General features: G+C 47.5%; 1 protein-coding gene across 1 annotated transcript; it reads left to right on the top strand.

The window, feature by feature from the left end:
* The first annotated feature begins 1251 nt into the window (after positions 1-1251).
* Positions 1252-3962, top strand: SP8 (Sp8 transcription factor). The gene is made up of 2 exons (XM_027871984.1): positions 1252-1272; positions 2412-3962. The coding sequence occupies exons 1-2, from the start codon at positions 1252-1254 to the stop codon at positions 3960-3962; spliced, it is 1572 nt and encodes a 523-aa protein (XP_027727785.1).
* Positions 3963-14677: the final 10715 nt, after the last annotated feature.

The raw sequence follows: 14677 nt of genomic DNA on the forward strand, positions 1-14677 counted from the left end.
GCTTTGGGGGTGAACTGTTTGTTGGTTCCGAAGGGTGCTGTCTCTTTGCTGTGGCAGGGAAATTGGGATGACATCTCTGAGGAAGGGTCATCATTGAATAAATGGCTTCCCCCGGAGAGGGTTTGAGACCAGGGAAATGGGGCTTACAGCTGGGGGAAGGACGTAGGGTGGGGAGAAGAGGGGAGGGAAAGAAAGAGAGGGAATAAAAAAGTTGTCTTCCCCCAAAGGAGAATGGAGTTATGTGTTAGAGATTTCTTTCAGTTTCCCTTCTCCCTTCCTCCCACAGTCCAGCAGCAGATTTCCCTACACCGGGGAAAATCAATCTCATCACCCCCCCCCCCCAAATCTCTATCTAATGCCTTTTGTATTGAAATGTACGCTGCATTAGTAACTGGGCAAACAATGCCCCTCCCGCTTGAAGGAAACTTAAATTTCCAAACCCTTACAGACATACCATCGCGGGGGGCGGGGGAGGCCAAAGGATCAGATGCAAAAGGAGCTAGGCCACCTCTTATAAACCCTCCCCCACCTCGGTCCTGCTGGAGGGGAGTGGAACTAAGGAGCTCCTTCAAAGAAAGTGACAGCCCATCGTGGGGTTAACCCCAGCACCTAGCTTTTAGGTAACAAGGGGTGAGGGTGGAGGATAGAAGCTGGGTTTAGGTAACGTCTTTTATTATTTGCCCAGCCTCCCTTAACTTTGCAATCTGTTTCACTTGCTTGTAAAATCTGACTCTGTGTGTGTGTGTGTGTGTGTGTGTGTGTGTGTTTGTGCACGCGCGCGCGGGCGCGAGCTCACGTAGTGGCAGTGCGGCTCCCCTCTGCAATCTTTGTGGCACACACACACACACACACACACACACACACACTCATACACACACACTCAGTCTCTCTCCCCTCTTCTCTTGGAGAATACAAACTGGCCGCTGGGGCTGCTGCTGCTGCTGCTGCTGCTGCGGCTGCCTGCGCCCGCTCCCGGGCGTCTAGCTCGCTCCGCTGGTTTGGGGCTGGCGCTGGGGCTGGGGCTGGGGCTGGTGACCTCACGCAGCAGCGTGTCTGAGCGGCCCGGCGGCGCCGCAGATTGGCTGGCCGAGGCTCAGCGGTACTTCAAAGCCGCGGAGAGGGCTACAATTGTGCTGGAAGGGGCGGACCAGATCATTGTATTGCACACCTCTAAAAAAAACACTGCCTCTGATTTATCAATATATAAAAGATCCTCTGAGAGGAGGAGGAGGAGGAGGGCACTTTGGTGGGATGGCAACTTCACTACTAGGGGTGAGTTTAAGGGTTTTCTCTTGCTGGTTTAATTAGTTTCTTTCTCTCGCCGATTGGAGGGGGCTAAAATAGCCCCGGCCAGGACAGGGGCTATCAGTCTCTCTATTGAGATTTTTTTTTTTCTTAAGTACAAGTGAGTTTGGAGAAAAGAAAAAGGGGGAAGGGAGGGGGGGGGCAGAGTCACTCTTTTTGAGCTCAGGAAAAGGTTCTAAGGGCATTTATACGAGCCACCTCCCAGAGCCTGGCTGCGGCTGTCCGGGGAGAAGGGCTAGTCCAGCCTATCTTCCATGTGACTATTTCAGGGGGGAAAGAAAGAAACACAGCTTTAAAGCTTTTGCTCCCGGGCACTTGGCAGCAGCGGCCCCCCTCCCCCTTAAAATTCCGCAGCCCGCCCGCCGCATCCTGCAGGTACGTGGAACCCGCCTAGGTGTTTTTTTTTTTTTTTTTTTAATTGTTGTCGGTGTGATTTCAAATAACAATAACCACCATGACAAAGAGGGAGAGCAAGCGGACTCCAGACGTCCGACCTTTCTTGGCTGAGAGAAACTAACAAGGATCAGTTTCTGGGGACTGGAAGTCGGTAGGGAACCTCGAGATGGATGGATGGCCAGGGAAAGATACTCGAATGCCGCTTTAAACACACACACACACACGCACACCCAGACACACGCAAACCGATCTAATCCAACGATTTTTACGGATTTCTTTTCAGCCAAGATCCCCGTCTTTCTGTTCTTCTTCTTCCCGCATTTCTGCCCCCCACCCCCACCCCAGTCGAAAGTATCTGTTCTGGGCCTTGTGTGTGCGAGTGTGTCGGTTTTCAGGAAGGCTGCTTGTCAAAGTCTCCCTCGGAGTGAATGCCTCTCACTCCAGACGCCCAGCAAACTTCTCCCCCCGTCTCCCTAGATTAGAAAGTCAGCCAGGTTCCCGGGCTGTTGGTGGGTGTGAAAGGTGAGCTGATAGAGGCTCGCTGCGGGGAGAAATGGGGGTGCAGTGTGTATGTGTGTGTGAAGTCTTGGAGGATGCCGGGGAACTGATGCACTTTTTCTCCTATTCCATCCCGTTTTATCCCATCCTCATGCCCTTCCCCGCCCCCACCTTCCTTCCCCTGCCCTCGTCTCCTCTTTTCTTTCCCGCAGGAAGAACCGAGGTTGGGATCCACGCCTCTAGCCATGCTCGCTGCTACCTGTAACAAGATCGGCAGCCCCAGTCCGTCGCCCTCCTCCCTCTCGGACAGCGCGTCCTCCTTCGGAAAAGGCTTCCACCCTTGGAAACGCACTTCCAGTTCCTCGTCTGGCAGCTGTAACGTGGTGGGCTCCAGCCTTTCGGGCTTTGGGGTGTCGGGGTCCTCCCGGACCGGGGGCTCGTCCTCAGCGGCTGCAGCCGCAGCGGCGGCAGCGGCGGCCGCTGCGGCTCTCGTGTCGGACTCGTTCAGCTGCGGCGGCTCGCCGGGCTCCAGCGCCTTCTCGCTCACCTCCAGCAGCGCGGCTGCCGCGGCCGCCGCCGCCGCAGCGGCCGCCTCGGGCTCGCCCTTCGCCAACGACTACTCAGTGTTCCAGGCCCCCGGCGTGTCGGGAGGCGCCGGGGGCGGCGGCGGTGGCGGCGGCGGTGGCGGCGGCGGCGGCGGCGGGGGCGGTTCGTCCGCGGCGGCACACAGCCAGGACGGCTCGCATCAGCCAGTGTTCCTGTCCAAGGTGCACACGTCTGTGGACGGCCTGCAGGGAATCTACCCGCGCGTCGGAATGGCTCATCCGTACGAGTCGTGGTTCAAGCCCTCGCACCCTGGCCTGGGCGCTGCTGGGGACGTGGGCGCGGCGGGCGCCGCCTCCAGCTGGTGGGACGTGGGAGCCGGCTGGATCGACGTGCAGAATCCCAACGGGGCGGCCGCGCTGCCCGGTTCGCTGCACCCGGCTGCGGGGGGGCTGCAGGGCTCGCTGCACTCGCCGCTGGGCGGCTACAACTCGGACTACTCGGGCCTGGGCCACTCGGCCTTCAGCAGCGGCGCCTCGACGCACCTGCTCAGCCCGGCGGGGCAGCACCTGATGGACGGCTTCAAGCCGGTCCTCCCCGGGTCTTACCCAGACTCGGCCCCGTCGCCGCTGGCCGGCGCCGGCGGCTCCATGCTGGGCGGTGGCGGGCCGTCGGCGCCCCTGGGGGGCTCCCCGCGCTCGTCTGCCCGCCGCTACTCTGGCCGCGCCACCTGCGACTGCCCCAACTGCCAGGAGGCTGAGCGGTTGGGCCCGGCCGGTGCCAGTCTTCGGCGCAAGGGCCTGCACAGCTGCCACATCCCGGGCTGTGGCAAGGTGTACGGCAAGACGTCGCACCTGAAGGCGCACCTGCGCTGGCACACGGGCGAGCGGCCGTTCGTGTGCAACTGGCTCTTCTGCGGCAAGAGGTTCACGCGCTCCGACGAGCTGCAGCGGCACCTGCGGACCCACACGGGCGAGAAGCGCTTCGCCTGCCCCGTCTGCAACAAGCGCTTCATGCGCAGCGACCACCTCAGCAAGCATGTCAAGACCCACAGCGGCGGCGGCGGCGGCGGCGGCGGCGCAGGCTCGGCGGGCTCTGGCAGCGGCGGCAAGAAGGGCAGCGACACCGACAGCGAGCACAGCGCAGCCGGGAGCCCGCCGTGTCATTCTCCGGAGCTGCTGCAGCCCCCGGAGCCGGGCCACCGCAGCGGGCTGGAGTGAACCCGGGCGCCCCCGGTCCCTGGCCGACCACCTTGGGCCCCTGCGGCCCGCCCCCGGGGCCCGGACGGCCAGGCCGGGAGCTCTGCTGCCTGCCCACCTGCGCCCCGAGGCGCTTGGGGACGGCAGCCGCTTTGGGGTCTCCCTTTTCTCCCTGTGACACTTAACTTTGTAAAGGGGACGTGGACGTGTAAGTAACTTGTATCGCTTTTTTGGACACTTTTTCCTCCCACCCCTTCTTTCCTTCCTTCCTTCCTTCCTTCCTTCCTTCCTTCCTTCCTTCCTTCCTTCCTTCCTTCCTTCCTTCCTTCCTTCGCTCCCTCCTTCCCTCCCTCCTTCCTTCCCTCCTTCCCTCCTTCCCTCCTTCCCTCCTTCCTTCCTTCCTTCCTTCCTTCCTTCCCTCCCTCCTTCCTTCCCTCCTTCCCTCCTTCCTTCCTTCCTTCCTTCCTTCCTTCCTTCCTTCCTTCCTTCTTTCCTTCCTTCCTTCCTTCCCTCCTTCCTTTCTTTTTCTATCTCTTTCATTCTTTCTCTGAGGAGTTAAAATCTGCCCCCTCACCCCCATGCATCCCCCTTAGGGTTTGAGTAGTCCTCTCTCTCCCAGGTGTTACTTCCGATTGGGGGATCTGCGTGTGTGTGTGTGTGTGTGTGTGTGTGTTTAAGCAGCACAACTATGGGGCTGCCTGCCCAGGCCTGGGATCTTCGGGCAGCAGGCGGGATGGGATGGGGTGTCTCAATCAGGCAAATTCGACGAGGTGCGGAAGAGGGCCTCTCAGGGCTGAGGGCAGGGCCGCTGGCTGTGCCGCCTCCCGGGCTGCGCTGGCTCCTGAGAAAGACGCGGTAGGCCGCCTCGGTCTTGGAGCCCCGGAGCAGGGTTCCGGTACTTCTCTCTGGCTAGCCGAGGGCCCCTGGGGAGGCAGCCTGAGAGGCTTCCTCCGGGTTTTGCAGCAGGGAAAGTGACCCACTTGACAGTTACAATTCATTGCAGCAGAAACTTTCCTGGGTTCCCCCCTCCTATGTTTCCACCCCCCACCCTCGAGGTAGAACTTTCGACAGTTTGAAAAATGGGGCCCATCTCTGTTTACCTGCTCAGCAGCTTCCTCTAACACACACACGCAGACCCAGATGGGTATATATACATATATTTTATATGTACATGTACTATATATAATCTATGTGTATACATATTCATTGCTTTCAAAATAAAAAGTCCTCTTTATTTCGCTCGTCTCCAGTCACAAACCTTAGTCTTTCCAACAAGCTGCGAGCAAAGCAAGTCTTTCTCTTGAAACCGTGCAGTTAATATTGATTCCAAAGTGATTTTGATCTCCTGAACTTAACTTCTGGGGTGAGGGTGGGAGTGGGGGTTAGGGTAAGCGTCTTTTTCTTATGCAAAAATGGCCTTCTTTCCGGTGAGACCAGATTAAGTATCTCTGCATTTGTTCTTTTTCTACCTCGCTCTCCAACACTCCCCAGAGTAATCCCCAAGCTTTTTGTTCTCCCGGCCGCCCATTTGTGGAGTTCTCGTTTCTATATCTTCATGCAATCCGGTTGAAATATATTTAGGATTAAATTTATCTTATTTTCTTTGTGATTTAAACCTTTAAACAAGTGAAGATGCTGTGGTTAGCTTGCAGATGAGGCTTTAGTCCGAATGCCAAAAGGGAGGGGTGGGGGGAATAGGACAAAAAAAAAAAAATCTTTGTAAAATATATACGAACCTAATGGTTTGTTCAACTGGAGAATCGTTCTAGATTAGTTAGCAATTAAATATAACTCCACCAGTGTGCAGGTGTGAGCTGCAGTTGTCCAGAAGACGATTTTGTATAGTATTTTTCTTGTATATACTTGCAGTAAATATTTGAAAATATATTGAAGTCTACTTGAGATTTTTTTTTTCGTCACAAGAAAAAAAAATATTCAGAGTTATTGTTGCAGTCCTAGTGAACTGCGTTTCTGGGAACTTGCTCTGGAAGTGGCCGTGCAGGTACTCTTTCAGGACCTAGTTTTGCTCGGATATTAATTTAGATAAGTATCAAACTGTAACTAAGATGCTATTTGATAAATGTTGGATTACATTTAATTTAATGAAGCATGTACTTATATTTGCATCGGCAGTTCAGGCATAGTTAAAGTGGACGTTCTCCTATATTTCATATCAAGTGGGTTTGCCCCCAAACCCATGTATTAAATAAATTTGTCCAAGTGAAACTGAACCAACTTTGGCCTATGTGTATTTCCTGCAGGTTACCTTTGTTAACTGTTAATCCGCCCTCCTGTCCTACACTCCAAAGGTTTGCGAGCTCTGCAAACTAGTTGCTCATTGTAATGTTGAAACCGTTTGGATATTTCACATTGAAATGGAAAGTTTTTCGCTGGGACATTTTAGACTTGCATTTTAAATGCATGAGATGTAATTGATTTATTTGTAATATTTTAAATGGTATTAATAAACTCGGAGAAAAGATGACTGTTAGGCCGGTTAATTCGTATTTTCTTGTTCCTCAGAATTGGGAGAGTTGGCATGTTTTTGTTTTTTGTTTGTTTTTTTGTTTTTTTTTTCCTAGCTAAATACTCCCAGGAAAATCAAATAGAACACTAAGATAGAAAACAATGCATTAAAAAAAAATTAAGGAAATCGAAAGATTTGTTTGCCTAATACTCTTGATAGCTGTATTTTGTGAATTTACAGAGATAATGCTTGGTGGTGACCATCCAGAGTAATTCATGATGTGCCAACAGGTTACATTCCAAAGAAGTAATTACTGACTACTTAAAATTTGTTCAAATTAACTGGGTCTTAGAAAATATTTTCTTTCAAAGTCTACCCTCTCTGACAAAAACAAAAAACAAAACAAAAAAAACCCCCAAAAAACCAAAAGCAAAACAAAACAACAACAATGAAAAACAAACCCTGAAAGCAAAACCCAAGATAAAACCTGACCGTTGACTGATTTGAGTAAGACTGCTCAGCCCTCCTCAATAAGGCCTAAATCAAAGTATGGGTTTGGGAATAACTTTTGAGGTTCAAAGGTAGGGAATTTGGGTGGGGGAAGGGTTGGTAACTTTAGCAAAATCTTACTTTTGCCATTAGATGTTTTAGGTATAGTTTATATGGGGAGTAAATATTAATTGTGTAGTTTTCTGTTTTAAATCCCCTTGAGACCCCAAAGAAAAGGGATTAAACCTGGATCTATTAAATGGCAGAATAAATATATACATTACATATATTTATATATCTGTCAATGATTGCCACTTAAAATGTCTTTATGAGCTTGAATATTCCTTAAATGATAATTCTAAACTTGAAGTAATTTTGATGTTCCTAGATATTGTTATCAGGCATCCTGATAGCTAGCTTAGGGTTCCCATTTTTCAAGTTGATTAATAATAATAATAAAACAACAAATCTATCGAACTGAGCTTCTTAGAGGTTTTGTTTATTTTTGTCTCTCAATTTCCCTCCCATAATTGAGAATTTGTTTCCATCTAGAAATGAAATCTTGCCATTGAAGTAACTGGTTATCAAATCGGGGAAGGAAAAGCAGGCTGAATGTTCCAGTTGTTACAAATTCAGGAATGAAATGGCAATTAGGGGTAAAAACAGATTATGAAAGGAGGTCTTGCCGGAGCAGCAGGCTGCCTTCACAGAGATGCATATGTTTTAGGGGAGGCCTGCAGAGCTTTCCCACTTAACCTAAGCAACAGTTAGTAACTTGCTGGGGCCTGAGATAGGATGGATGTTTTTTTGAAAAGTAAAACTGCCTCTTTCTGTCCATTTATTCTGAGGAGTAATGTGCAGAGTGCCATTAAATCAACATTCTTTCTTTCTTTCTTTTTTAATTGAAAGTTGCAGTGCAGAGGGCTTCGGAGAAAACTGGGCTGAAGGAGTTAAATGTGGTGGCAGGTAAGAAAGCGATGGTACAATTTATAATATCGGTTGTATTGCATATCGCCACAGAATCGATGGTTGATTTAAGAGGTGGTGACAATAAGGAGAGACGCTGTCTTGGAGAAGATTTTTCTAGGGTGGCAGAAGTCAGACAGGTTTTCTAGAGTTGTAACAGATGAAATGAACTTTCTCTTTCTTTCCTTATCTCTTCTCTGGTCCCCAAAATTGTGTTGTTTGGTTTGACTGATCGTTGCTTACAGATGAAGGTTATAACATTTTGTAGAAGAGCAAATCCAAGGTTTAGATTTTGAGTGCATTGCTTGTAACATTGTGGGGGGGTGGGCATCTATATGTCTCTGTCTGTCTGTCTATCTATCTATCTGTCTATCTATATTTCAATTATCTGTCCAGGGATAGGTTGCTTCCTCTTTCCTAACTTCCCTTAACAAAGGCTTTGGCTTCCTGGTAAGGTAACAGGGGGCATCGGCTACCTTTGAACTCAGCAGCTAGCATCCAGTCTAGCAGAGCAAGGTATAAGGAGGTCAGTTGTTGACCCAGAGGGCAGGACAACTAGCGACTATCAGCCTGTCCCCTGAAGGCTGTAAAGTATCCTTGGACCAATCCAGGGGTTTTGTTGTTCTCTTGATTCCATTCTTCAATTTGGGGTTAGTATCCCATAAAGTGGCATCTACTTTCCTTGCCTTGCTGCCTTCTTTATTAATTATCAGCTTTCACTCAGTTGAAACTGGGACTTGTAGTGGAGTGGAAGTCTTGTGGAAACTGACAAAGATATTTCATGAAGTCAATTCCCTTTTCCAAATTTGATAGTTTCCTATCCTGAGTTTCATTTTAGAAGATCCTGGAACTCTAGCTTCCTTCTGCTCCAACCTTCTCCTTTGCTTCTGAACCTGCAGCGCAAAAATAAAAGGGACATCTAGACCAGCACATTGATTAGGGTCAGATTCCTAGGAAGCAGCTTCAGATATTGGAGCTGGTAACATTTTTGTAGCCTCAACTGGGTCCGTTGGGCAAGGATATTTGACAGGATGTTACCGAAGGCATTTTGTAAGAATTTCTTTGAAATAAATTTTATTTTTCTCCCATCTAGGATTGATACAAAGGTAAGATGTTATCTCTTGAAGCTGTGTTTTAGGTAGCAAAAGAAATAGAGTAAGCGTAACTTAGAGAGAAAAAAAATATGGACTGGAAACCTTTTTGTTGGAAGAGGGGGGAAGGAGGGAGGAAGGGAAATTCTCAAATACTGTGATATGTTTCATTCAATACCATGCATCTCCCCAGTGGAAGGATTGATCCGGGGCAGGCCTGTAGTTTCAGTTTCGGTCTCCTGTCTTTACAGGTTTTCCTACTGTTTTTCCTGCAGCTCTCTGAAAAGGCAGGACTTTGTTTATCTCTTCCATAAAAAACACTAGGCAGGTTTACCCTTTCTGTCTTATTACTTTAAATTATATTTCACAGTGGCCTGAATTTTTTTTAATAGCTTGAGGTTAATTGTTTTTTCATAGAATTGAATGGAATTGGTGTTAGGTATAGGCTCAGAATGTGGTGAGGGATGTTAGTGCCTCCAAAAGTGACTGAGCAGCTGGTGCTGGTTTAAACATTTTGCATATTTGTTGCTCTCTGTTTCTCTCTCAGTCTCTTCTCTTTTGCACCCCTCACCCCCTTTTTTGTTTCCTTTCTCTCCCCTCCTCCTTTTTTTTCTCTTTTCTTTCCAAAAGATTCAGTGGAAGACTGCCCTGGACTCTTTAGTTGGCTTGACTTATTTTTGATATTTTTTTTGGTTCCACTTCTCTCTCATGAGGAATCATTGCCTTGCTCAGTGGATGGCTACTTGGAAGGTTTCTTGCTTGGCTCCTTGCAGTTGGTTTGGGATGTCCATTTGTTGTAGACAACTTTCTTTTTTCCCAGTTGGTAGAGGGGGCTTTATTTATTTATTCATTCATTCACTTACCTGTATATGTATGTATGTATGTATGTATGTATGTATGTATGTTTTGAGAAGATAGTGGACAGAACCAAGGCAGGCATTGGACATTGTTCTTCCAATTGCTAATTAAACTGAAAGAACCCCAGGGCTGGGAAGCAGGGGACAAAGCTTAGCCAGAGGTGACTAGGAACCCCCTCCCTCCCTCCACTGCTATTTTCCATAACCCTTCTTTGGACCTTGGGTTCTATTAAAGACCTCAGGTTAGATTGCTTTTATGTGATATGTCGTTCTCTCCCCATCCAGGAGGAAAAATCTACTTAGTTCTTCAAAGTTTTCCTTCTTCTTGTTGAATGGCTGGACTGGGGAGAGGTTGAGGGTTGTCAGAAAAGGATTCATCCCCCTCTGTTTAGAACTTCCCTCCTTTTCCTTATTCCCTCACCCCATGGAAGGCCTTTATGGTCCCTGTGGTTGGGGGGTCAGTAACTTGGCCTGTCAGCCTTAGAATATTCCCAATGCATGAGGGCTGTTGTAGTTGTGGTATTTCATATATATATATATATTATATATATATATATGTATGTAAGTATGTATGTATGTATAAAATATTTTGTTATTGCTGGAGAATTTGAACATGAGTGCAAGGAGAGGAACAGGCCTGGGTAACAGTGACTCCTGAGTCCTTCTGGGCCACTGCCTTACCGACCTTCCCCCCCACCCCCTGACACACAAAAGCCAGGGGGCAGGCCAGCCAACATGCTTTCCCAAGGCTGCCGCTGGTCCGGCAACCTCCCTCATGCGGCGGGGACAGAGCGCCACCCTGTGCCCTTGTCTCTGCCCTGCAGCCACAGTTGCTGTCCAGCCTGATCTGCTCTCCTCGGCTCTGTTATGTTGGGCTCTGAGTGTGGCCTGGGGTCCCTGGGCTCTTTTTGTGGCTGGATGGAAACCGAGGCAAGCTGTAGGCAGAGGCAGAGGAGGCTGCCACCTTAGGCCAACTGTGTGTACGTGTGTGGGGGGCTGGGAATTCTCGAGTGTTTGGGTAGGTGTGTGTTTTGTCAGTGTTTTTATGTTTGTGTGGGTGTGTTTGATGTATGTGGGTGCTCTGGTCTCAGCTCCCCCCACCCCATGAGGGAGGCACTTCTGGGGCTGGCTTCAGTCTTGTTTCTAAATGACCCTTCCTCTACCCAAGCCTCTTCTCTCTCACTCTTTGGGGCATCCCAAGGGCTGCCCTGAGTCCTGCCTTGGTCCAGCCTTGCTCCAACTCCCTGTAGCCTCTCCCTTACTGTGTGTTCCCTACAGGTCCTGCCTGTAGCCTGACTGAGTCTGCAGGAACCCTTTCTCTCCTGCCACAGCTTTCACTTAACCCCTATGCTTCTCTACCTCTCTCTTCCTAGAGATCTCAATTCATAGGTTTAGAGCCAGAAGGAATTGTAGAAGCTATGGAGTATAAGAGCCCTGTGCAGCCCTGGCTGCCTGGGCCTGACTCCCAGGGCCCTGACCCCAAGACCTCCCTGCTGCCAGATGAATAGCTCCCAGGGTTTCTTTTCGAGCCTGCCTCTCAGTGGCAGCCCACCCATCCTGGCCCCAGTTTTCCCTCTCTCCTATCCTCCCCACTGTTTTGTGCTCTGTGTTCCCCCAACTCTGCTTGACCTGAGCTTGTCCCCATTTTCCACTTAATGGTGACTGAGCTCAATCTGGGAAACCCAGGGGAGTCATCCCTCTTTCCTCCCCCTCTGCTTCTCCCTGATTCCTGAAATCAAAGAATAGCCCTAGAAAGAAGAGCAGTGCATGTGTCGGAGTTCTGATGGGAGTGTGCTTGTGACTCAATTTATGCATCCAGTGAAAGTAGGGGATTGTATTTGTGCATATGTGTGTTTATGTCAGAATATTTCATATGTGTGTGCCTGTGTGTATGGACTTGACTTGTTGCAATGGAGCTGAAGTCCTTTGGAGGGTACATTCTATCTCGACATCAAAGTAGCCTCCACAGCAGGGCTTTTCGTCTTCAACCTAGGACATTCATAACAGAATAGCTTTTTTTTTTTTTACAAAAAAATGATATTTTGAATTTTACATCAGCTATATTTCCAAGTATGTCCTTTCCCCTCCCCTACCCAGTGACCAATGTCTTATAACAAAGAATAAGAATAGAAAAAAAATTCTGCAAAAACAAATGAGCATATCAATGAAATATGAACACGTATACAATGTTCCACACCTATAGTCCTCCACCTCAGCAAAGAGGAAGGGAGGTCTATTGTCTTTTCTCTTCAAGATCAGAATTGGTCATCATCTTTGAGCAATGTTAATTTTCTTTTTCTTTTCGGGAAGAATGACATTTCTATAACATGACTGCTTAGGCCATGGGGTTGGGGAAAAAATACTTTTGGCAACCAGTGCCAGCAACAAGATGGTTGGGTTAAAAGGTCCACATAACATTCCACTGATTTCAATTCAGCGTGCATTTATTAGCTTTCCACTGAATGTTAGGCATATGCCAGAGCCAGGACCTAGGAAGATGTCTCTTATAGGGTGGAGATGCTCTCTGGATCCTGGATTCTGCACTCTGGATCTCAGCATACCTAGGGCACTTGATCAAAGTCCCTAGTGACTTTTCATTGTTATCTTTCCATCAAGTCATGGTAGAATTTGATGAGCATTATCTTTTAAAATTAGTCCTACATCTTCTATGTGTGGCTGCACCACCAGACTCTACTTACTTAATCCTAGGAAAGTAATAAGTAGTGATGGTTTGTTTTTATATACACACCATATAGCGTATGTGTTTAAGTCACAATATGGTGAAATTGTGGCTTAAACATTTTTTTTTTGTCTCAGGGCTTGCTTTAAGTAAAATTCACAAACTGTATAGCTGATATCCCCAGCAGCATCCAAGACGTGTTTTTACATGCACCCATTCACACTGGCACACTGGATCACAACAATGGCGAAGGAAGAGAAAGGACTCATCCTGTCGGTAAGGCGGGCATGGTGCCTCCGGTCTCCTAGAAAGAAACTGGGATGTGTCTTCCCCAGAAATAAGCTGCTGTTTCAAATATATAAGTGACACGCAGACCTCAAGAATCTTCCCAGCATTGAAATTCACATATTTCTCCATCAAACAAGTCAGTGAGTCGGATACCCTTCCCCCATCCTGCCATCTCTCCAGTCCCCACAAAGTTGCAAAGCATAGGAATTCCGGGGTCTTCCCCCTCCCTTCTTCTCACCCTATTGTGGCTAGGTGTTGCAAACCACTGGCCTACAAAGCTGCAGGCTTTGATCTCCTGGCTCGGTAATTCTTTAGCACAGAGGGGTGAGTTTAAATTAAATTTCTTTCTCTGCTGATAAGTTCTAATGGGCCTCAGAAGGTGAATAATTATGCAATAACATTTCATGGGTTGTTGGAGTGGGAATTCCCACTGTGCTGTCACTAGGAACCAAATACCCTTGATACTTTCAATTCTAAATGAGGCCTCGAAAGTCCCAGCCACAAGTGGCTTTCAAATCTCCTTTACTGCCGACGAGCTGGTCAATTCCCTTTTCTTACCTTCCTCACCTCCAAGCCCTGGAAGAATTTTGTCACTTCAAGTTGGAAGCTTATTAACTATACTCAAGTATTGTCCTGCTCTTCATTAAAGTTTTTATTATGGAGCAGTTAAAATACTTCCCTTGGCTAGAGATTAACTGCATTCTGTGTTAGAGAAAGTACAAGTTGAGGAAACTGGTCTTTGGTGCGAGCATTTTAGAGGCAATCCATGCAGAGACAAGGGATTTGCCTTTAAACACCTGACCTGGGAATCAGCCAGCTCTTTCCCACTTCATTTCATCAATTTCTTTTTTTTTTTTTTTTGTGGGTGGCAACTTCTGTACATATAATAGTTGCTCAGTATGTAACAGGGAATAGAGTCTATAACAAGGCAAAAAAAATGCTCCTTTATCACAATCTGAATCAAGTCTACAAATTAAATCTGGAGGCATTTCTTTAAAAAAAAATACTCTGATTAAATGATGTAGTTTATGTTTTTTTTTCTTTTTAAGAAGAAACTCTTCAAGACATTATTGACTTAAGTGCATTCTCTTACGTAGTTCCTTTTTTTTTCTTTTCTTTCCCTTTATAATTTTTTCCTTTAAAAGGTTTCAGCCGCCACCAGCTTTAGGGTTTCTAAATAAACAGCCAAGAAACAAGAGCCAGCTTATCAAGTTTTTAGACTTGTTTGAAGGAGACTAAATCACCAATCAATTTACACTGTGTTCATTTTCACTTTCTGGGAAGGGGAGGGGAGTGCCCAGGCTGTCTTTGGGGCTACCTTTGGTTATCTTTACATCATCTGGTGGCGTGAGGCTTTTCAGTCTAGATTTTCAGGCACTTTATTTTAAGTGCTGAAATAGAATAAAGAAAGTAGATTTTTTTTTCCGCTCCCCAGAAGTGCAGGTGATTGTCTAGTTCAACTGAAAATAAAGGCTTTGTGCTGGCCCAATTCTGCCCTTAATTCAATGCCCCCAATTATGCTAACACTCCATCATCAGGTTTCCCATCACTTCAGCTGGTTTTGTGCTCCTGGCAATGCCTCATTTCTCTCTAGCATACCTGTCCCTTCTTTTGGCTTTCTCCATTCACAGTCAGGACCTTGCTTCTTTCATGTAAACCAACAATAGCTTTTGTAGATTAGGGGAAACCTAGTCAGAGGTGGAATGTCTTTTAAAAATGTGTTAAGGTTGATTGATGGTGGTTTTCCAGTATTTTGAGGTCTTGTTCTGTTATTCCCAGCGTGCTTTAGTTAGTTACATATAGTTGGCCTCAACTCTCTGAAGTCTCTTTGTGGAACAGTAAAAGTAATCTCTTTCTTTTGGCAAGGTTAAAAACATATAAAATTAAAGAAGGTTAGA

Source organism: Vombatus ursinus, unplaced genomic scaffold (assembly GCF_900497805.2).
Source record: "Vombatus ursinus unplaced genomic scaffold, bare-nosed wombat genome assembly UNPS02014799.1, whole genome shotgun sequence".
Classification (NCBI taxonomy): domain Eukaryota; kingdom Metazoa; phylum Chordata; class Mammalia; order Diprotodontia; family Vombatidae; genus Vombatus; species Vombatus ursinus.